Source organism: Phoenix dactylifera, chromosome 1, assembly GCF_051530095.1.
Source record: "Phoenix dactylifera cultivar Ajwa chromosome 1, Ajwa_hap1_PhDact_Kaust_v1.1, whole genome shotgun sequence".
Lineage (NCBI taxonomy): Eukaryota > Viridiplantae > Streptophyta > Magnoliopsida > Arecales > Arecaceae > Phoenix > Phoenix dactylifera.
The window spans coordinates 19900383-19925315 of NC_143190.1; the positions used below are offsets into that span (position 1 = coordinate 19900383).

The 24933-nt window shown below is 39.6% G+C and overlaps 1 protein-coding gene across 2 annotated transcripts; it reads right to left on the reverse strand.

Moving 5' to 3' along the window:
• Window positions 1-1153: 1153 nt before the first annotated feature.
• On the reverse strand, window positions 1154-24396 carry AMP1 (Peptidase M28 family protein). 2 transcript variants are annotated; one of them, XM_008778918.6, is made up of 10 exons: window positions 23290-24393; window positions 21855-22097; window positions 20870-21022; window positions 20399-20467; window positions 19894-19981; window positions 17735-17818; window positions 16645-16733; window positions 15874-15987; window positions 14608-14742; window positions 1154-1518 (listed from the first exon to the last, which is right to left on the reverse strand). In XM_008778918.6, the coding sequence occupies exons 1-10, from the start codon at window positions 24253-24255 to the stop codon at window positions 1339-1341; spliced, it is 2121 nt and encodes a 706-aa protein (XP_008777140.3). In that variant the 5' UTR covers window positions 24256-24393; the 3' UTR covers window positions 1154-1338. The 2 variants fall into 2 exon arrangements, with proteins under 2 accessions (XP_008777140.3, XP_088577207.2); XM_088721081.2 differs by lacking the exon at window positions 14608-14742 and having other exon boundaries at window positions 23290-24396.
• Between the last annotated feature and the right edge of the window lie 537 nt (window positions 24397-24933).

The window sequence follows — 24933 nt, forward strand, 5'->3', positions numbered from 1 at the left end:
CGCTCTGAGCACATGAAACATCACTAAATATCTCTCTTTAAGACAAAGTCAAATCTTTCCATCTTGGGGAAGAAAATTGGGCTGATTATATGATAAAGAAGTCTCATTTCCACTAAAAGTTGGCTTACACTGACTTCTTCCATCTCAATTACTTTTTTTTTCCAAAATGAGTTGCAATTTTTTTTGACGCTCTTCAAGATAGTCATCTGATGGTCTAGCAGTTGACATATGTAAGATTCTTTCCAAACTCACTCTATCCAGCAGAATACGAGTCCCTTTGACCGTGACTCAAAGCTTCTCACCCCAAACTTGACGTTTACATTGAATTTTCTTACTAGATTGGGGTACGTGGAAACATCTAGGGAGCATAAGAACTCCCAACCTATATGCTTTAGCATGCTTTCAATTTAGAAACCCTCTCGTTTCAAAAATTCATAAAATCAACTTTGTGACAAGTAGTAATTGCTCTTAGCACTGAGTGAAGCAATATTGCACTGTCTGCACAAGGTTGAGCCTTCCATCACCATCCTTCTATTCTCCCTACTATTTTGTTCATAAAAGTAAAGTCTTAAGTCTAAGATTCGCGGTCTCAATATTGGACCTCGTACCAATGCCATACTAGCATAGTATTAGTATGATACGAAATTTTTTCAATATACCAAATATCGGTATATCACTTGCACTGAAAACGATACCAAACCGATACATTATATCTCATAACGTTCAATTCAAACCGATACGATGAATCATGCGTGGGTCAAATGTTTAGTATTTATAAAAGTGCAACTGCCTTCCAATTGTCAAGAAGAGTAACTACCACAAATGACAGTTGTTTTGAAAACAAAATTCTAACATCTTTTAGGTCACTGCATGTAATAGTGCATAGTATAATGGAGCTGCTTCCTAAGAGACCTCTAACATCTTATAATCACATTTAAACTTGAACATAGCCTGTCATAAACTGGTCGATTGCCATTCCCAATTCACAAGTTCTTCATTTAGCTGGTAGAGGAAAATTATTTCTGCCTACCATCAGGGCCTTGTCAAAGGAATCTTTATTGTAAACAAGGATTTTGATCATGCAATGGTTTCCCATGCTATTGAAACAGTAGAGAATAATTTAATCAACTGCATGCATAAGAGCAGCCAGACATGATTTAATCAACTGCTTGCATACACTACCCAAACATGATACACACCAAAGTGGATATACTTTATGAAAAAATAATTTACATTCTTTTTATAGGGTTTAATGTCAATCTCCATCCTTAACTTTGGGGAGAATAGCAACTTTTACGTACAGATATTACAAATACGCCAGTTTCATTTCTTGCCCCATCAAGTAAGCTCTCCTCTAAGAACACTGGCAGCCCTTTGAATAGCTCTAGCAACTCTCCATATCTCATGTTGGATCCCCATTTGCCCTTCTTCAGCAGCCTTCCTGGCTTGAGCAATGGCATCAACTATACCAGGAAAGAAAGTAATATTGCTTTCATAGTCCTCAGGAGGCGAGTACAACTGCCCACCATCAAACAAGTAACGCAAGTGTTACACCATGCAAGAGACAGCTTGGCTCTTTTAATATGATAGACATTGTAACTAGATAAATATTTTTGGATCTCTAAATATCATTTTCATAAGCCTCAAAAAGATGTGATAGTGCAATTGCGACACTGGTCACAATTAGTTACCAGGTCCTGAAAAGTACCAAATGTACAATGACAAAAGATCATGCATAACTGGACTAAAAGCAGCAGTGAATTAAAAGAGAATAGTTTTAACTTTATGAAAGATATTCACGAAAATATGATGTACTAGGAAACTATATGTTATCTTTCATTCTCGAATAGAGACTCAAATTAACGAGACCCGGGTAGGTAAGTACCAATCCAGGAAAATGATTTTAAAATCGAATTATCTACTTTTAGCAATTAATTCAACCAGGACACCAAGCTTCCATTACTCAAACAATCAACAACGATGTACGCTGTATTGGTTAAAAACATGACAAGTTGAGTCTGGCATACATGTGCAACATCGGAGCTCCATCTCAGTTTGAAAGTTCAAGGAAATTTGTCATGTAACATACACCAGAAAACATTATTTTCAAATGCAGCTAAAGTAGTCAGACAGACAAGGAACCGTACGGGGTGTGCACATGTTTGGGTCAACCCAAGACTGAACAAACCCTTGTTTGGTTGGTTTGGTTTGGGTTCAAGGTAGGAATGGGTCGGTCTTGGTTAAAATTTTTAAAAACCCAATCGGATTGGTTCCAGTTTGGCTTAAGCGGTTGGGTAACTTGGACCCAATGCAGACCCAAATAAATACAATACATACATAGAAAATTAATTTATAGCAATATATTAATAGATATTATATACTACAATGTTAATTCTTATAAATTCTTCATTTTGGTTAACCAGTACTTTTCTTAATAAATAATTTGTCTACTGTGGTGGTAGTTTGTAACATGTTATATTTCGAGATTTATAGATATTTTGGATTTTGTTGCCCTAAGATGCCTTTGAATATACTATATATTGCTTTCTGTGATTCACCTTCTATTATTAATTTACCTCAAATAAAAGCACTAATTCGTTTGCTGAATTTTTTTTGTAACTTTTGGGTAATCTGAGAACCAACTCAAACCAACCTAATCTTCATTGGGTTTGTTGGGCTTGGTTCCAAAGTGATTGGTTTGGATCTAGGTTCAAAATTTCGGACCAACTATGATTCCGTCGGTTAAGGGTTGGCCTTTAACCCGAACCAACCCAACCCATGTGCACTCTGTATAGCACACATGTAGTACATAAGCTGCACATGCAAGCACATATCATGTTAGTTTTTTCTAACTATTTAAGATAAATAAAATACAATAAATATAATGAAAAACAACAACAATAGAGGTCGACTAGAATTCGGTCAACTAGATTTCAAGCCAAATCCAATTAGTCTTGATCGGACGAGGAGGCCAGACATCAATGATCCAAGCCATTGGATAGGATCTATAACCTCCTCCAAGCTACTTACATACCAAAATCATATGATTTCGGAACTCCTAACCTAAGCATCAAGCGCTCAAAATGGGTATGCCCAGCTCAATAGACCTAGCTTGGTCCACTTGACAAGCCTAGATGTAAGGATTTCGACCCAGCAAAAAAAAAAAAGGGCTCGATTGTGACACGTGTGGAGCAGAAAGAAGACTCTTGATGGGGCTCTTCTTCCTCTCGAGTTCATCAAATGGAATCCGACTCTAGGACAGATTCTGACATCCCTCGAGCTCTTCCAACCTCCCTTCCACCCCACCGGAGGACCCAGCCCCCGATCGAAGTTTGTTGTCGGATTTCCTTCGGTTTTCTCCCCCGATCGCCAACCGCCACCAGCTCTATGGTCAAGGCCAATCGCCATCGAAAGTCCGGTAAGAATCTAGCAACCTTTAGTTGACGCTTCTCTTCCTTTTTTGTGGTCTTTGGAGCCCCGATTCCGACTGGTGATCACCAGATTTTGGGCTAAAAAGGGCAGTACCTTGTTTCCTTGTCTTTGGAAGACTAGCCTTTTTTTTGCTTCTTGCTTCGGCTGCCTTCACCACTGGCGGCTCGTCGTCATGGTCTTTCCCTAGTCCCCAACGACGACTTGTAGCCTGGGCCAGAGCTTTGGGCATCAGGATGCCATGGATCGCATGATTTAAAGGATCAAGGACCCTGTTTTTGGCGATTTTGCAGTTGATTCTCGCCGCCAGCCACCTACTGCCACTGGTTGCCTGTTTGCTGGTCCCCAAACCCCACTTCCAGCCACCTTCTCTCCTCTTCATTAGAGAGAGGATCTTCATTTTCTCTTTCCTCTCTTTTCCCTCTCTTCCCCATTCTCTTTCTTGTTTCTCTCTCTACTTGGACTTTCTAAGGTTATTGGATCTGATAAAGGACTCTATTCAGTGATTTTGATCGACCTTGCTGAAGGGGGTCCTGACCCCTGACCACCAAGTAGCGTACAGGCCTCCACCTTGGCCTTTATTTAGTTAACCCCAATCTCTATTGAGCCTAGTCTGACCTTGATTGGATGAATTTACTTAGGTCATACAGCCCGAGCGTCAAGCACTCCTCACTTGGCCAGCCTTGTGCGGGTGTTGAAACTTAGAATTTCTATTCTTAAATTAATCATGATTTAATTTTAATAGAAATGTAAGTTCGGATATTAGGTTTTTTAGGAGAATCTCAAGGTTAATAGGATTTGTTTGCTCGTTGTTCACGCAAAGTAATAATCTACCTTTTCTAGATTTTTCATTCATATAATATTACTTTTAACATCAAATAGATTGTTAATTGATTTATATATGATTTATGAATTTTATGAGATTTTATTTTGAATGGAAAATAGATATGCAATTTTGAGGTAATATTTTTTAGATTATTATTATATTGTTTAATGATCTTATAACCCATATGCATGTTTTGATTGGATTATGGTTTATATGTTATTTTGTAAAAAGAACTATGATATGTAGCAAATTTGAACTCTTAGCCTATGTTATAGACCCTGCCAATTGGAGGTTATGCATTAGCACTTTGAATATTATTGAGCTCATTATTTTCATTTCTAGCCCCACCATAGGGTATAAAAAAATGTGGTATTCTAGCCCACATCGTAGGATATAAATATGATATTCCGGCCCACTCCGCAGGATATAGATGCAGTTTTGTTTCTGTTTCTGGCCTAGCCATGAGGTATAAGTATGGTCGTAGTTAAAGGCTATGGAGTTGAATATGATTTGTTTCGAACAGATTTATGATTATGTATATGAATATTTAAAAGATATTGGTTTTACTGGATTTGTAGTTGAAATAGAATTCATTATGTCTTTACACTAATTCGTTGTAATTTATATTTAACCATTATATTTTATGTTATTACATGAATTATCTAGTTAAGGTATTCATTACTTAATAGGCTGTCAAGGTCATTTTCCCTTCTTTACTTTGCAGATTTTCTTTACAGATGCAAATACTTAGTTTCAGACATGGATCCTACTATGGGAGTGAGACTAGAAGCGAGATTTGATAATATCCATATAGTTTAGATTTATTATAAGCTTTTTATAGGGTCATTATTTGAAGTCTAACTAATGTAAAACTTTAAAATTTTATTTGTCAGTTGGATTTGTTTATTATTTAAATTATGGCTTTTAGTTATTTAAATTTATTCCACTGCTTGTTTAAGATATTATGTTGACATACCTTGCATGCTTGTGATGAGAGTTTTCAATGAGTATGTGGCGGTTACCGCGATCTCGAATCAGGGACATAACAAGATACTTTGAATAAAAAAATATATATATTTTTGACCACTCGATGTGTAGTCTAGAGATCCTTGAGATCTCAAAGCACGTGAATTTAGTGTGGAAGTAGTTTAAAAGTAGTAGATCACACTAATGGCTCAGATCATTAGTGTCGAGCCCCCATCAACTAGTCAGGAATATAAGACTTTTGACCTTATATCCGGATTCTAATCCAACTGATAATGATGACGATGATGATGATAATATGGATGAATAATAATATGAAAAACAATAACAATAAAGGAAATAAAGAAGTACTCTAGATATAAAGCATGGAAAGTGTCTTTACTCCCACCATTAGGACCAAACCCCCAATCTAGAGTAGCTAGCTATGGAAGTAAAGTCAATCCTTATTCATACATGGGTTTCTCTAGTACAAAACAAGCCACTTCAATTAGGTTCATTGCTCCAACCTCGAATACGTTTAATCCAACACGAGCTATGTGACATTCCCAGCCCAGCATGTAAATCTAGTGGTTTCTTGTTCATGATCAGCTAAAGCTAAGGTTCTATTAAAGAGTATTTCCACAAAATAGAACCTCCTTATGGAATATAAGGTTTCCATGAGGCTAATCCTGAGCCTCCATCCAAGCATGAATACCACCAATTAAGAGGATATTTTTGGTGTAGAAAGTCCCAAATTCAAGATCTTCTGCCCAAAATATAGCCCCACAATGCTAATCAAGTCTCACATGCAGCCCTACAATCTAATAGGCTGCATATGTGACCATATAATCATTAGTAGACCACTGTATTGACCCATATGCAATCTAAGCACATATGTTAAAATGCATATAAAAAATGCAATGTAGTCAAGGGGCATATGTGGCCACATACACCTCATGGCTCATTTAAAACAGTGCCTGAAATATTTTGTATGACTACATTCAAAAGTCATTGCTCATGACAAAGTAGCCAATATATAGAAGTTTTGCAACATGTTACTTCTCTCTAATCAATGATCTGTTCTTTGAAATTGATAATTAAATGGTCAATGTTTCGAGATCTAAAAAGTCCTTTCATGTACCTCAACAACAACTTAAATTTTGTCGTGTGGTAAGGAATACATAATGCTAGCCTTGATTTGATTCCTAGTGTTTACCATGATATTGATCCATGATTTGATTTCATATGATTTATGCATGATCCTAACAATCATGACATGGTTTAAAATCAATAAGATGGATTCATCAATTGCTTAAACCATGAAAGCATTCCATATTTCATATCGAAGAACAGAAGTATTACAACTAAAAAGTATCAAAAGGATTCCAAAGATACAATAATTGAAAAATTGCAAAATGTAAATGGTTACAACTCCAAGACTGTACCTTGAAATAATGAAAGATGGGTAGAACAACCTACAACTTATTGAAGAAACATAAAAATGCAAAGATAAAGAGCCGTACAAGCCCATTTTGATGTAAAAATCAAAAATCATGCCCTATGTTGTTTGGGTACATCTGCCAAATGATGACCTCAAGCACTCATAACAATACTAATTGGCTGTTTCTTCCACAAATAACTTTCTTTGGATAGTTACTTTAATAAATCATTTGGATAGTGATTTATAGCAAAATCCACCTTTAGGCAGTTATTTACAGCAATAACTACGCTTTAATGATGGTCCGTATGCATATTATTAGGTAAGTACCCCCTATTTTAACTTTTATTAGTAGTTACCCCCAGGAGAAACTTCTGGCACGTAGTTTGTTCTACATGTAGCCCTTAAAAAGCCATGTGTCATAGTCAAGTTGTAACACAGATCTGAATATCTGATCAATAATCAAAATACAGTCAATCAGAATATTTTGTAATCGCTGATCAAAACATTGTTTAAGATTATGGTTTAAACAAGTAAATGCATCACATGAAATCCCTTCATATTGCCCTAAAAAAAGAACAAAATTCTAATAAAACTTCATTTAGTCCTTAGCATACCTTGAACAAGGCATCTCAAGTACCACTACGTCATGAAAATTCTACCAAAGTTGCTTTTCAGGTTCTATAATGATGATTGATGACCATTCATGCTTTAGACATTTTGTGATGCCTTATCTGTTTCTGACATATGAAAATACCTTTATGTTTAAAAGGTTGCAGGCAACACATGGAAAGCAAGGGGTCAGCCTAGCGTCTAGTTGCTAGGCGAGTGCTTAAGTCAGCACCCAAGCTCAAGACAACCGAAAAATAATATTCTTGAAAACTAATAAATAAAAATGCAAAATAAATTAGAATCCCAAAATAAATAAATAAACACAACATATCAAGAAAGATGGAGTAGGGTCATTATGTGTTCCAACTCCTCAACACGCAATACCAATGCATAAATTGATTCCATCCTACATTCTCAGAACTTGATGTGAAACATTAAAACAGATAGCCGGGTGGCCATTCGGCAGCCCCACCTAGGTGGTTTAGGTGGCATAGTTTTTTAGAACATTAATATATTTCATTTCTTTCCATTGGTCCATCTAGTATTTTATTTACTAGCCCAAGTTTCATTTGTCAACAAGTCATCATGTGTCCTCAATGTTTAGATTCTAACAAGATTGTGGAGTGATTGAGTATTCCGTAATTGATTTTGATGAGCTCAAAGCATTGGAGTATGTTATTCTAATGAATTCAATCTAGTGTTTTAGGTAAATCTTTATGAATTTCTGTCTAAGTGTCTTGAGCTTTGGTTTAAAATAGTTTGGTTGAGTATTGAACTCTATTTGAACCAAAGTCTGCATCACGAGTCGACTCCTGAACCTTGCGAGTCGACTCCGGCACAAGCTCGAGTCGACTCCGGAACTCTTCGAGTCGACTCCGACTGAGAACAAACAGAAAGACAGAACGATGGGTTTTAGACCCTGTTAACGAGTCGACTCCAAAAGGTTGAGAGTCGACTCCGATGCTTGCCGAGTCGACTTCAGATGATCCCGAGTCGACTCCAAAGGGTAACAGACAAAAACCAGAACGCTAGTTTTTTAGACCCTGTCAACGAGCCGTCTCGCGAAGACTTCGAATCGTCTTCCACATCAGCCGAGTCGACTTTCAGATTGTCCGAGTCGACTCAGTTTAATTCAAATCTGGAACAGCGGGCGAGTCGTCTCCAGTAAAGCGCGAGTCGACTCCAGTAACAGCCGAGTTGACTCCAGATCGCACGAGTCGACTCCGATCCCAACGGATACATTGTCAGGATGTGCAGATGGGACAGAACGGCTCCAAATCTCTCTCTAACGGCTAGTGTTCGAAAGGAACCATTTAAATAGCCAGAGTGAACAGTAGTAGACAACAAGAGAGTTATTCCATTTGAGCATTAAAGCATTTCAACCATCAATAGCTTCCGTAGAGTGAATCCAAGAAAAAAGAAGGAAGAAGTGCATTCAACTCAAACCAAAACATGCTTCCTTCGCATTCAAGGCTCTACTATTGTCCTCCATTCTTCGGCACATTCAAGAGGAGCATGATGGGAGAGTTGAACTACTTCCTCGGACTTCAAATCAAACAATCAGGAAGGAATTTTCATCAATCAAGCTAAGTACATCAAGGAAATGCTAAAGAAATTTGATATGGATGGAAACAAGTCAATTGGCACCCCCATGAGCTCATCATGCAAACTAGACAAAGATGAATCAGGTAAGTCAGTAGATCAAAAGCTGCATAGAGGTATGATTGGATCATTGTTATATCTTACAGAAAGTAGACCTGATATCATGTTTAGTGTATGCATGTGTGCTAGATATCAATCTAATCCCAAGGAATCACACCTAATTGCAGTTAAAAGAATCTTTAAGTATTTAATAGGAACAAAAGATATAGGATTGTGGTACTCTAAAGAATCAAGCATAAACTTAATAGGATACACTGATTCTGATTTTGCTGGTTGTAAACTTGATAGAAAAAGAACCAGCGGATCATGTCAATTCTTAGGAGAAAACTTAATCTCATGATTTAGCAAGAAACAAAACTCGGTTGCACTATCTACGATGGAGGCCGAATATGTTGCTGCCAGGAGTTGTGCTCAAATCTTGTGGATCAAGCAACAACTTGAAGATTATGGCATTAAGCAAGATAAGATTCTCATAAACTGTAATAATACAAGTGCCATTAATCTAACTAAAAATCCAATTCAGCACTCAAGAACTAAACACATTGAGATAAGACATCACTTCATAAGAGATCATGTGTTAAATGATGATGTGATGCTTGAATTTGTTTGTACTGATGATTAACTTGCTGATATCTTCACAAAACCCTTGAGTGAAGATCGATTTTGTACTCTTAGAAGAGGGTTAGGAGTGATTGATCCATTTCTTTGATTCTTTTCTCTCATTCATTGATTTTGATCATTAATTTACGTTTGATATAGTATTCCACGTCTATGATCATCAAATCATTCCTAGAGCTCTAAAGATTACCATATCTCTCTTTTGGCACGGTATTAACTGAGATTTTGGTTATGTGCCAGAGCTCGAGTCGACTCGGATGATTCTGAGAGTCGACTCGTGGGCGAGTCGACTCGCGAATTTTCAGGAGTCGACTCGAGGTCGGAAATCCGTCTTTTAACCCTAAACGAAATGACTTTTTCCAATCTTTCTTTTCAGCCGTCACTGTTCCAAAACCCTCAAGTCGTCTCCCCCGATCGTCTCCGCCTTCTCTCTCCACTTCTCCATTTTTCCTCCCTTTTTACGTCTCTCCATCCTTGGATAGGTCAAGATGCCTAGGAAAGCCGTTGTCCCTAGCCGAAAGAGACCTCTCACAGCGAGCGGCGCCGAGAGACGGTCCAAGGCGCGGAATGAACCCATGAGGTCACCACCTTCGGTTCCCTCTCCGCCTCGGTCGACTCCCTCGCGTTCGTGCGCCGGGAGGGTTGTCTCAACTGGAAGGAAGGTCGATTTTGACTTCCTCTCCCGTGAAGGGTTCACTCTAGGGCATCATCTTAGGGTTCAAGGTTTAGAGTACTTTTGTTCCCTTGACCTTCCTACATATCCTGGGTTAGTTCGGAAATTCTATGGCACCGTCACACGGGGTGGCGGTGGTATTCAAGGGAGGGTAGCCAACATTCCCATCTGCATCTCGGAGGACCTCATTGCACGAGTCCTCCACCTCTCTCGAGAGGGTATAGCTCCCACTCACCCTACTGATAGGTCTGAGGCCCTTACGGCCATTCTAGGAAGAGTACCCCAATCCCCCATTGAGGAGGTTTTTGCAAATCAGCTCTCTGCTGAAATGTGCCTCCTACTTAGTATCATCTCTCGCACCCTCTTTTCCAAAACTGGTAGATTTGATTTCATTTCTGAAAAAGACCTAGCCTTAATGTTCAATTTCTTACATGACGTCCCTCTCAACTTCCCAAAACTTAATTACAGTTATATTAGTGAACCCCTAGATAAACCTAGATTGAGTCTCCCCTACGGTATGCTCTTCACATTGATCTTTAGGGAGTTAGAGGTTCCTATCCCTAGGGGGGAACCCTCTCGTTCACTCCATTTCACTGACCATATGGGCGAGGGGACTCCACCGAATGGGTTTCCATAAGGTTGAGGGTATTTGGGTTAGAAAAGGTTCCTCTACCATACCATCTGACCCCACTGCTCCTCTCTCACCCACTTCTGAACATGAACCGGATACCTCTGCAGATCCCTCCACCTTCCCATCCACTGCTGGCCCTTCATCTACTGGTGGCCCTTCCTCCACTATACCACCATCTCAGCAACCCCTTGAGGTTAGGATTAGTAGTGAGCAGCTCCGAGAACTGAGGGATGACATTTTGAGAGAACTCAGAGGTACCACTAGTACACCCTCTACTAACTTGACCCCCTCCACTGTAGTAGTGTCTGTCATGATTGCCGAAGTCAAGGAGCTGTCCAGTATGAGGAGTCTTATTCAGGGTCAGTATATGAAATTCTCCGAAATTCAGGAAGCTACCAAGCAAATGCAAGACTCGGTGAGGTCTGAGCTACTGAACCTGAATCAAGGAGCTGAAAGGGTAGCAAACGCTGTCATAGACAAGCTTGATACAATCACCGACAGCGTAACCCAACTGACCCAAACCCAAGCTACGACTACTTCAGAAATTATTGCGCAACTAGGGAACATCTCTGAGGGAGTTCGTCTACTTATGGAATGTCAGCGCAGAAATATTGGAGCTTCATCTTCTTCTAGACGTTCTTAGACTTGTATTTTGTTTTATTGTCATTTAAAGTCCTTCTGGACTTTCAATCATTGTACTCAAATTTTGTAATACTTACAATGAATTGAAAAAGTCTTTTCTAAAAACTTGTGTACATTGTGCTTTCTGTGTTATGAGTACTGTGTTATGAGTATTGTGTACATTGACTCTTTGATACTTCACATTTTTGCTATGATGACAAAAAGGGGAAGAACATATGATATAATTGCAAGTAAAGGGAATCACTAGACAAGAAAATTTTTAAGCAAAATGTGATTTGTTCTTAGTGGATTCGATACCTCGAGGTTCATTATTCCTCCGTTGGGGCTCCTCAAGGAGTAATCTCCAGAATCTATTCAAGGGATATTCGGAGATTGGTGGAATCATATTAAAGAACAAATCGTCAAATTTTCCTCTATAATTAAGAACTTTAGTTCAAATTTACAGCATTAAAAGAAATTTAAGAAAACTTGAACAAAGTTCAAACAAAATTGAATGCACATGTTGAGGGGAAGAATCTGAAATTCTAAGAAAGCAAATTCATTAAAGACATATAAGCCAAACAATTGATTGCATGATTTGAAGGCTTATATAATTCCAAATGAAAAGGGGAGCTTTAATTTCAGAGTTTACTGACTCATACCTTTCAATTTTGGATACACTAAATGACTAGACATTTGAATTCATTTCAAAACTTTACTATGAATCACTTCTTGAATGAGCAATTCCCTTTACAAATACTCAATGTTTTGTCATCATCAAAAAGGGGGAGATTGTGGAGTAATTGAGTATTCCGTAATTGATTTTGATGAGCTCAAAGCATTGGAGTATGTTATTCTAATGAATTCAATCTAGTGTTTTAGGTAAATCTTTATGAATTTCTGTCTAAGTGTCTTGAGTTTTGGTTCAAAATAGTTTGGTTGAGTATTGAACTCTATTTGAACCAAAGTCTGCATCACGAGTCGACTCCTGAACCTTGCGAGTCGACTCCGGCACACTTCGAGTTTCTGGCACAAGCTCGAGTCGACTCCAGAACTCTTCGAGTCGACTCCGACTGAGAACAAACAGAAAGACAGAACGATGGGTTTTAGACCCTGTTAACGAGTCGACTCCAAAAGGTTGAGAGTCGACTCCGATGCTTGCCGAGTCGACTTCAGATGATCCCGAGTCGACTCCAAAGGGTAACAGACAAAAAACAGAACGCTAGTTTTTTAGACCCTGTCAACGAGCCGTCTCGCGAAGACTTCGAATCGTCTTCCACATCAGCCGAGTCAACTTCCAGATTGTCCGAGTCGACTCCCAGAGGAAAGCAGCCTGAAAGGCAGAGACTCAGTTTCGAAGACCCTGTGAACGAGTCGACTCCAAGTGTTTCAGAGTCGACCCCAAGTTAGCCGAGTCGACTCCAACAAGGCCCGAGTCGACTCCGAGGCAGATCAGTTCAAAAGACAGAGAATCAGTTTTTGCGGTCTCTGAGAACAAGACGTTTCCTGAAGATCTCGAGTCGCCTCTCAAGTCAGCCGAGTCGACTCCAAGTAAACCCGAGTCGACTCGAGGAAGAAAAACAGAAAGTTGAGTTTCTGGAACCCTGAGAACGAGCCGACTCCTAAGTGCCCGAGTCGTCTCCAGCTGTTGGCGAGTCGACTCCAGTTTGGTCCGATTCGATCCCAGGACGAGGCATGCACTTTAATTCAAATCTGGAACAGCGGGCGAGTCGTCTCCAGTAAAGCGCGAGTCGACTCCAGTAACAGCCGAGTCGACTCTAGATCGCACGAATCGACTCCAAATCGCACGAGTCGACTCCGATCCCAACGGATACATTGTCAGGATGTGCAGACGGGACAGAACGGCTCCAAATCTCTCTCTAACGGCTAGTTTTCGAAAGGAACCATTTAAATAGCCAGAGTGAACAGTATAGACAACAAGAGAGTTATTCCATTTGAGCATTAAAGCATTTCAACCATCAATAGCTTCCGTAGAGTGAATCCAAGAAAAAAGAAGGAAGAAGTGCATTCAACTCAAACCAAAAAGTGCTTCCTTCGCATTCAAGGCTCTACTACTGTCCTCCATTCTTCGGCACATTCAAGAGGCGACTCAGAAATCGAGAAGCCCCCACTTCCTCATTTAAAATCTGTTTGAGGGCTTCTAACTCAACTTTTATTTATATTGTCTCACACTTGCTTTTTAGAAGCTTTCTTTGAGAACTTTTAAACTCTTATTTTGTATACTTGATTGAATCAGGGGATTGAATCAAGGGTTGTAAGGTTTGTTGGTAAGCCAAAGATAAAACCAACGGTGTAAGGTTGTGGTTGGTGAACCGGAAAAAACCAACTGGGTTTGATTGTGAATCCGAAAAAACAATCGGATGGTTCTAGTCGGTGAGCCTGTCAAAACCGACAGAGTTCGTTATGACCTCGTGAAAACAACAAGTTGGGTTGTGAGCTTGTAAAACAACCGGCTATAATCCTAGGGATTATAGTGAACTCCCAAGTGCGGCTTGGGAAGTGGACGTAGGAGCAAGAGTTGGCTCCGAACCACTATAAATCTTTCTGTGTTTGTAGTGCACCTTGTCTCTTTCACTCTCTTCACTTATTGCATCTAGTGATCTAACTAATTCACTTGCAATATATTTAGTTAATCACTCACCTTATTTTTAATTGATCAATAATTAATTAAAACCCAATTCACCCCCCCCCCCCTCTTGGGTTGTCTCCTTGGGCAACAAAGATAATGCTTTCGAATGTCAAGGCAAACAAATAAGCTAAAAGTGAATACAAAAGCCTCATTGACAACACCCTCAGGTGCTGTTTAGTGTAAGATTTCTTTCCTTGTCCTAGTTAAGAAGTCAACAGGCAGGAGGGTAAAGTTTAAGAAATCTATAATAGATACTGCAAGAACAGGAACTTTAATAATGCTCATAATTATTCCAACACTTACCGCTGTGTCAAAGCATGTAACAGGAACTTGAACAGACTAATAGGATTTTCATTAAAGAGACAAACCACATTGTTGGACTTTAACATGACTGTGCCAGAAAACTATAAATAAATGCCTATTAATGGTACCTACTATAATTACCCTAGGTTCTACCAGTAATTTCTATGTGTACTATGCTTACCAGATGCTTAAACCACCCTCTCCTTTTAAGGCCCTCAGCTTCCAGGAAGCTTCTCTCTGCAAGCATAAGGCGATCATTAAAAGCCCGTCTCTTCAGTGCAGCAAAACCCTCCAAGGTTTCTTGCTCTTGCAGTCTCTGTTGTAAGTTTTGAAAGAAGAAAGTTAAATAGCAATCATTTAAGTGATAATGATAACCCAATAACTGGGTTCTGAAAAGTTACTAGGCATCGGATTTCTTCAACAAATGTATTTTTTTTAAATGACAACTAATGATGAGAATAAACCAATAGTGAGATGCAAAATGCTAGCAAATTTATGACAAATTGTTGTGTCATTCTTAATAAGTAAATAAATAAATAGATAAATAAAAAGGCAGTTTGTCTCATACAAGAACCGAAAGTATTTAGGGTAAATTACAAGGGATCAAGAAGGAGATGTTTCATTCATGCAAGCCCTCTTAATCCCTCTTCTAGTCGGCCCTGCCAATTCTTAAGTGCCAACTACCTAAATAGGAGCCAGGATGAGACTGCCACTCCTTGACAGGATAGGTCAAAAAGGTTTCTAAATTCCAGCAGAAAATTTCACCAACCTTTAACAAACAAATAAATAAACAAACAACATATCGATGCTCTCTCAGGTCAATATTTCTGCTGATGTACTCTAGGTAATGTAGGCCTCTAGGTGATTATTTAGAAAACCAAAGAAAGAAGTTGTCCTAGTTCTTTTTTTTGTGGGAAGAATCCAATAAGGCAAAGAACAAAGTGGAACAAGATCGTAAAATCAATTGATTTTATAGACTTATAGTTAGTGATGGACCAGATGCCTCTTTTAGCAATAAAAGTAGGATGATTTGAGGGAAGAACGAAAATTTATTCCCATAAGCAAGGTCCGCCGTACCGGTACCAGTCGGCATACCGATGGCGGCCCGGACCGGTACGTACCGGTTTTGTACCGGTACGGCAGTCGTACCGGCCGGTTTTTCAATGAAAAGCTCCCGGTATCGGATTCCACGCTGATCCGGTACCGGTCCCTACCTGGACCAGTTCGTACCAGGCTGGTACGGGCCGGTACAGCATACCTTACCCACAAATCTACCTTTATGATGCGAAGAAGTGATTAAGAGTATATATTGACCGCATCCACTATGTAGAATTATTATTTACTGATATATCAGCACTTACAAAATTAAAATATTGATATCAGTAGAATTAAGAAAAAAATTAACAATATGCAAAGATCAAGTCCGATGGCAAGTTTCACCACCAACCTTTCCTTCCTCTGAAGCTTCATTGGCTACAACAGTGAGTTCATGAATGGATGCATTTACAGGCTTTAGAAATTCCCCACCATTCAGAAAGGCATTTAATTCATTTGTATGTTCCTGTAGAAAGTAAAAAGAACATCCAGCTTTCAGTTATGTAGATCAGATTCTAACAAAACTAACTGCAAATGCTTTCCACATGGAAAACCTAGTTCCACTGAGACAACCTTTTGTTTATTATATTTTATGGCTAACAGCTTAAGAGCAATAAAAAGCCTACAGATATACCAATTATTGGTTCAAACTTCATATGCATAAAATTTCTTAGCAAGCTCATATCATGTTTTAAAAACTTCCAAGTACAACTTATAACATAACTCCATCATTAGTAATTCAAGTTCAGCAACATACAGACAAGCTTATAAGCAAATGTTAAGAAAGCACTATCAAAGTATCATTAAAACAACATGCAGATATTATTGACATACTTGTTTTCCTCTAACAATACGACACCAAATAATTCAGTCGTACGGCTAAACTCCAACCATTGCATCCAGAGATAACCACATCTACTAATAAACAACCAAGTCAAGCAAAAGACCAATTTACAATTAAAATTATCACAATATGATTCCTCGGGACTTACACAAGTAAATTCAGTTATTCAAACCATACAACAACAGTAGTGTTGTTTCATGTAAAAGGAAAAAGGAAAAGTGAATCAGGGCAACTTAAAAGGAAACATCTGATGATAACTGGGGGAAGTAGCTATTTTACCTGCAACTGAGCAGCATAAGAGAGATAATCAAAAGGTAGGACCGGATCATCTGCCAAGTGAAGACCTAAAAGTCCCCAAATTTCAGCAACTGGAGCAACACACGCAACTAGGTCAGCAGAATGCAATAAATATGGATTTACACCATATGGACATACCATGCTTCAAAAAAGACCTAGAAACAAATGAAATCAGCACAGAAAAAAGAGCCTTTAGAAATGCGCTCAGCTGAAAATTTTGGGATTTTTACTCGCATATGGCATCAATCTTTTGACTCAACTAACTCCGATCATAAATCTAATAAACCAAATGGTCTAAAGGCTTCGACATCAGGAGTAAATTGTAAATGGCAGGATACAAATTGTAAACTTAATTATAAAATATATTAGGTACCTACAATTATTTGTTCAGAATAGCTTACATAAGAATCATGCAAAGAACAATGTTCAAAAGGTGTTTAGATACCCCAGCATGAAACACTACAAGAACATCCAACTTATTGCAGAAAATTGACAATGGGCAGATATTAGTTATTTAGTTGGAGCTATGTCAGAGGATAATACAATCACCCCTCAGGTAGTATCCTGAAATTTCAGGGTAGCAGAATCTCTGAATTTTTAACCTCTCAATTTTTTTTGTAACCTCATTCTTCTTTTCTATCAGAAGCAAAAGCTTTGTAGCTTAGTGGTTGGAGTCTCTTTCAATAAGCCTGTTTGGATGCCCAATTAAGCTGTCTGTGGATAAAGCCCAATCACAGTTAGAAGTTCTGGATGAACAGCAACTTACGAGAAGAATTTCATTCAGATCAGGGAAGCATCTCACCGGTACATTTCCAAAATATCATGATACCAAGCTCCATGTAGAAAGTGATTCACGGTGTCCAAATTATTTTGGGATCTATGAATCCAAATTTCTAATATCGGTAAAACTTCTCTCCCCTCAGTCAAATTTTCCTAAAAACCAACTGTATATGAATTATTCCATGGACAGGCTCTTTGAAAATCCAAACAGCCCCTAAGAGACCAGCATATCCACATGCATGTGAAACATGTCTTAGAGTAGCAAATGTATATAGGAATATGGAAAACTTACTAGCTACATGACGATGAAACATTGGATCTCCATGTTTTTCCATCCAGTCATAGGAATCAAGAGCAGTATGGTAGCCTGAAAATTCTGAAGAATAATACAGGGTTAGCAATTCTAATGTTAATAAAACTTATGGATATCATCTACCAAAAATAATAATAATAATAATAATCAGTTATTTCTATTACCTAAATGATTTAGGACCTATTTGGATGCCAAATCACCCTATCCATGTAATCTGACATATGGGAGGAACTTGCTCAATCAGGAAACAGAAAAAAGAAGATTGAGGAATTGGCATAACCATTAATCCCCCAATCCCAAACCTTCTGGAATACCAAAATCTAACTGAAAAGTATATTTTTGATATCTCAGAAATTTGGGATTCTAGAATAAATGGACTTATGTGATCCATTGATTTTATTATCCTTCTACCTCATCTATTTGTACTTTTCAAGGTATCGTACTTCCCCATATTGTATCATACCCTAAGGTATCGAGCATCAGTTCATTACGTGAGTTGAACGGGTTGATACCGGTCCAAACCGAGCAGAAGTGTCATACACCACCCAGTTTATTAGGAGCCTATCTTGGTATGGGTTGCATAACGTAGTGCACCAACCATATAATACCGACCATGCTGTAGCGAACCAGAAACGTATCACTATGGTTCCCGGTATCAGTTTTGTAGACCTTGACTACCTTTCCCTCTCGTGTGGGAGACATCATATAGAAGCTAGATGAGCATCCAAACAAGCCCTTAATAAATGAGAAGTAGTATAGGAAACAACAGAAACCATATGACAAAAGAGTCAATGAAAAATAATGGTAAAAAAAAGTCCTATATATCCATCCATAAAAGTGACTCTTGTGAAATGGATATTAGCCCTATAAAATCCTATGCAGGTATGCATGCAGGTATTATCAATTAGCAACATTTTTGCCCAATATAGAATTGTCAACTCCTTAAATACATAAATTGGTAATAGGATATTAGCATGCCTCATTCATCGGCTATGTCTATGTGCATGCAATCAATGTATTTAGGAAATTCAAATCGATTGCTAATTTTCAGCCACTACCACTTGAACCACAATTAGTGTCCAGCACATTTATTTCAAAAGTTTGAAATTTTAAGTACCACTTTACCTTGAATAGTTGATATAAGAATGTTTTTCCACTTTTAGTGACATGTAATCCATACATATTGAAGGAATGAAAGGAAGGAGTGTCCAAGGGAAAAGAATGAAGGCAACATCTTGGCAACAAAAAGAGAATGGCAAACAAGAAATCTGTCAGGTGATTGGTTCCATTGGTCTCGGCCATTCAATCATGCTAAAAGGTTTCCAACAGCATAACATCCATTGGCTGAATTAATGACATCACCGAAGTCACCTTCATGGTAAAATTCGTTATGAAATTTTAGGCGTGATCTTTTTAGTGTTTCAATAAGGCCTGTTGGTCATTCATTTATAGTACTGGAATAATAGGATTAGGAACCATAACAGAGAAAATTTAATATCAAAAATAACGATCCACTTTCACACCACTTAAAGTTACGGAGTCCTATCTCATTGGATAAAGAAATTGAACAGTTAGGCTCCTCTTAATTGGCTGACTCATTCTTCTACTTCCAAATATCCCACACCATTGATTATAGAACATATATCATATCTCAGAAACTTAGCAAGTAAATGCCAAGGGATGTACAATAATCAACAAATGAGATACTGGGAAAACTATATCGCTCCAGCATGTCATGCAAGGATGAGGTTTACAAACTTAAGTGGGTTCAGAGAAAAGAATTACATTATAAAATTTTAATAGTCCACATAACTGTAATTTGGTTCTGGCAGTTACCTACCAAAGTACTTAATTAGTTTCTAGGTAATGTTCGAAGTATATTTGTCACACAAAAAGTTAAACTCTAGTATTAAATGCTGCCTGTGTTCTGAATTACACATAACTCATGCACAAGCAATTTCTTTAGAACAAAAGGCATCTGCCTACATGTAAAATTTAAGCACATAATAATAACATGCTATGCTCCATATTCCCCAATTTATTGGTTATTTATTCTCAACCCTAGTAAAATGGTTAAAAAAGCAATTTTCACACTTCTACTGTAAATGTCATCTTATACTATGCATAAAGCAGCATACCTTTCCCATAGTACAAGTCTATCGCAGGAACTCCAGCATGGTGCAAAAATGCAGAGAAATCTGAATCAGTCCTAGCAAGTCTTTCTATCTGCAGAAGTTACTTGAAGAATCATATTCTGTGCACAACTTCAAACAACTAGTGGAAAAATAAATTATGCCACAAAAGATTAGGATCCAAGGTACTCTCACGCCACAAATCCACGTGATTTCGATGACATAACAAAATACCATTTCAATTTCAAGCATTTACATAGAAATGTTTATGTTGGCCAATTCCTGCTTTATTCAAACACATGAACAAAAGTAAACAATCCATCTTTTATTCAGAAAATCTCCAATATGATCAACTACAAATTCTACAAGAAAAAAATTATTAAAGCATTTGATTATTATTTTCCCCTGAATTTTTTTTATTTTCGGTTGAGTATATAAAATGCTGGTGTAAAGTTGAAGAAGCTGATTTCAGTAGAAGAAAATTGACAGATTTAAAATCTTAACATCTTACACTGATGCCATTGTTCCTTGCCACCCATGTATGATAGACAGTTTTGCCTTCCAAATCCGGATCTTTGATCTGAATAAACAATATGATAAATCAACACTTCACAAATGGAATAACAGGAATCTCAAATTGTAGAACATGATAGACTTATTATGTTTAGCAGATTTATGTCACTACCAACATTGACTACTAGGACCAGCTCATTCTCAATGTACAAAGACTTGGATCTTTATCAAGAAAATGGTCGGCTATTCAACAACTATCAGTTCTAGCTTTGTCACAAAAATTAAGTCAAAAGTCAGCAGCTTGTCATGGAAAGCTTACAGATGTATTTTTTTCTCAAACATACGTCAGCTTTTGAATATTTTTTTTTGATAGAAAATATTGCCAAGAAAAATTAGTCAGCATCATCTTCATTTTAGAAATATCACATTACAGCACAAAATAACTAGTAATACTACATCTCGATGTTACCTGCTTTGTGACTTCAACTAATAGCTTGTCCAATTGGGGAGTTGCACTAGCAAAAAAGCCAGGCCCTTGAACTGCACAATCAACATTTAAGTAGACAACAGCTTTTGAAGACAAAATTCCAAGGTTCTGCTCAACCCACTCAGTTGATCCAATCTGAAATAAGCACCATGATCAGATGAAGATACACATCTTCAAAATAAAGAACAAGTTGCACTGCTAGTGCGATTGAACTCGGGCCTTTCTGGACTAGAAGATTAATCTAGCACCTTAGTCCAACTCGACCATCTCAAAACTTGGATGTTCAGCATGTGCATGCAGAAGAATGATTCAGCATGTTTATGCAAGTGTTTACGATTGAATTTTGACTTTATCATATAAATATATGCACAAAGAATGCTGCATGCATGTGTTCGAGCACTCATAACTGCATCATGGAAATTTTAAACTTGCAACTTATTCTACCATGTGTGTTCCATAGCATGATGACTAGGATCGTATACATAAGGTGCTAGGTTAAATTCAATCCCCGAACCAGACAAATTATTGACCTAATAAGATGTAATGCAAAACAATTTGATCAGATGAAAAACATCTTAGCACCAAAAGGTAGCTGCTAGCAGTTGCATCTAGAATAGGTTCAGTTTGAATTTGACCTGACTTTTCATTTGTAAATGATGATTCTCAGAAGCACAAAAATCAACACCAACCTGTTTCAATCCTCCCAACAATAAACAAAAAAGGCAAGCAAATAAACACAACACATGCCAACTCTAGGACAACAAAATCACAAAGGCCTGGTTAAGCTATTTCTAGGTTTGCACGCAGCACTAATAGTTGAGTTAATTTTTCCTCTGTATCTTAAAGAATTTTGATTCGCATGTTATATGCATTTGAGCTTGATAGAAGATAAGTCTGCTTCTAAAGTTGTGCTCAGTTTTACTACTCATGCCAACTCGTTCCACTCTTTGCTATATACATTACTCACCATTCCAAACTCCTCTGCATCCCAGCTGCATAGGATAATGGTCCTTCGAGGCCTCCAACCCGAGCGCAACAAAGTACCATAACGGCGAGCAACATCAAGGAGGGCAGCAGTTCCACTGTTGGGGTCTACAGCACCAAATGTCCATGCATCTCTGTGGTTGCCAAGGATAACGTACCGATCAGGCTCCTCATTCCCCCTTATTATACCAAAAACATTTTGGATTGTTGCCAACTTTCTATCTTCCTTGAGAAAAGAAACATCATAAACAAAAGGCAATTTTTAATTCCTATTTATCAAATATTAGTGTATATAAAAAGCAATAACTTGCAAGTAAATGTAGCAAAATATTAGTGTATAAAAGTGTAACTTGAACCAAGTACTATGTGGGTGGACGGAACTAGAACGATGTACAATGCAAATACAATGTGCATTATGATAGCGATTGCAAGAGACCAGTGTTATATGGTAGATGGCACAAACTATCAAGTGTTGCAGAGTCAGAAGAATGACACTAGAAGCCAGCATGTCAGCACATCATACTTAACTTCGTGTTCTAAGCATGCATGTATGCATGCCTATAATTTCCAACAAGTAACATCAGATTTTTCCAAGCAGACAAAATAGACAAGATTCTTGAAGTTTTGCTGCATTAGATGTTTAGTATGAGCGCCAAGAACCAATATGGGATGATGATGTCATAACAGCCTTCATTATATTATGTGTCAAGGTATCTTAAACTGTCGCGTTGTGCCCAAGTGTCCAAGAAGTTGACATGTCAAGAAACCTAAAAAATTTTAAGTGTCTCTATGTCGAATTCATATGTCAGCATGAATGAATGGTGTTATAACCCATGAACATTTTGTTCTTGTTCAAAAAGGCAAGAAATTTTTCTTTTTGGTAAACCGGAAAAATTAAATCATTCAAGTGTAAATACATCCATAGAAATTAAAAAAAAAATATTCAAAAATTGAGTACGAAGACCTGAATAAGAAATATGTTTATTAAAAAAATTGAAATGGAGTCTCATAATGTAGTCCCAGAAATGCAAGAAATTTTCACAAACGGGAACACAGTCGCTGATCTAGTCAAGGCTTCACACCCGCCCCTCTAGTGGGGTCCACCACACCAAGAGATCCATAAACCCAGCCCCTCACGACCAGTGGATCAAACTGATGCTTACATCATACCAATCCAAAGTCATATAGAACTGCTTCTTATAGTCCTAATTCTTGTGGGCCCAATGCGGTGCAAAGCTACAACCACGCCCTTTTTTGACGCCCATGAGTTCTTGAGGCATTGAACTACAGTCTACTTATCTCAGTCGTAGCAGCAAGCTGCTCAGCGACCAACAAGAGAAAACTTCACAGAGGTCAACAGTGAAGAGTAGCAAGAGTTCAAAACAACGGTTGTCAGCTATAAGGCAGGTGAAGTATACCTTATACGTGAAGTTGACCAGCGTGGGGCCCGGGCCCACCGCGGTCTCGTCCTGCGACGGGCCGCCCCTCCAGTCAGGCGGCACCCGGGGCCCACCCAGCGTCCTTAGGATCTCCGCCGCCACGGCGGCGGACACGGGCATCGACGGAATCTTGGGGAACCTCCTCCTGACCTCCTCGTCGTCCACCCCCAGCCTCTCTCCTCCGCCGCCTCCGGCGGCGGCGGTGGCGGCCCATCCGGGGGTCAGCGGGTCGCCCACCCCGCCCAGTCTCACCATCCCCCGCTCCACCCCGCCACTGGGGTCCCCGAAGATCAGCACCGCCGCGGCCCCCCTCCCCGCCGCCCGGGCCACCACCCCCCCGCGGTACCCCTCGCCACGCCGCGCAATCGCCACGCACCCCCGCACGCGGACGCCCAGCCGGTCGAGCGCCCGGTAGTCCTCCTCGCGGCCGTAGTTCACGTAGACGGCAGGGGCGAGGGCGGCGCCGGAGGGGGCGTAGGCGTGGTAAGGGGGCACGACAGCGGCTGTGGGATCGGCGGGCTCGGCGAGGGAGAGGGGCTTGAGGAGGGTACCGTCGGGGCGGAGGAGGGAGAGGGAGGCGGCGGCTGGGTAGGAGAGGAGTGGGGTGTAGTCGCGTGTGAAGGTGTGGAGGCCGGCGTGACGGAGGCGGGAGAGGACGTAGGCGGCGACGGGGGCCGCGGAGGGGGTGCCAGCGAGGTGGGGGTGGAGGGTGAGGTCGTGGAGGTGGGAGGCGATGGTGGAGTTGGCAGAGGGGGAAAGGGAGAGGAAGAGGTCGGCTGGGGTAGTTGACGAATGGGCAAGGGCATTCCGGGAAGTAGGAGCGGGCCGGCGAAGGGAATAAAAGAGGAGGAAGAGGAGGAGGGCGACGAGGACGAGGGAGGGGGCAGCTCGCAAGGAGGAGAAGGAGTGGGGGCTGTAAGTCCTAGGGCTGTGGGATGAGGGCATTTTGGGAAGAGAACGACAGGTGGAAGGAGGGGTTGGGGGGAAGGAGGTGCAGGGACGGTAGAGAGGAGGAGCCGCAGGAAGGCGGCCGGGTTTCTCTTTTTTGTTTATGTTTTCTGTAGTTTGGGTAGTGCATCTCCAAGCGTCGCTCTCTTGCCTTTTTCTTTTCTTTATAAAAAATAAAAAAGCGACGGTCCGGTGGCTGGAATAACTATTGTGCCAACAGGAGTCGTTTGGTTCGGTGTCACCATCCGAAAATCAAAAGTGGTACAGGTGGACATAATGTGGCCATTCTGTTTGAATATGCTATTACGCTCCTGATAAGGCTGCCAACGGGTCAGATCAACCCGTCATCCGACCTGATTTGACCCATATAGATCCGAATCAATCCAGATCCATGGGTCCGGATTGGATTCTAACATTGGACCCAAACTAGTTTTTAAGTCGAATTTGAATTTACCGAACTGACTCGACCTGACCTAACGGCCGAAGAAAATGAGCAAAACAGAAGGAAACCAAACGCGGAGCTCTCACGCTTTTGGTTTAACTCGGGACAGGCGTAGCAGCAAGAAAGCCAAAGAAGCAGACCCAAGATGGTTTCTTTAATGAATGGTAGCTATCTCAGATATGTTCTTGTGCAAGAAGAAGAAGAAGAAGACAGGAGCTCCACACAGCTGTGCT

Excerpts from the sequence above, each read along its gene's own strand:
- AMP1 (XM_008778918.6), bottom strand. The coding sequence starts at position 24,255 with ATGCCCTCATCCCACAGCCCTAGGACTTACAGCCCCCACTCCTTCTCC. Across the intron at positions 20,468-20,869 it reads TAGTTGAAGTCACAAAGCAG|ATCAAAGATCCGGATTTGGA; the intron begins GTAACATCGAGA and ends TTGTTTATTCAG. Across the intron at positions 15,988-16,644 it reads CTTATGCTGCTCAGTTGCAG|GAACATACAAATGAATTAAA; the intron begins GTAAAATAGCTA and ends TACTTTCTACAG.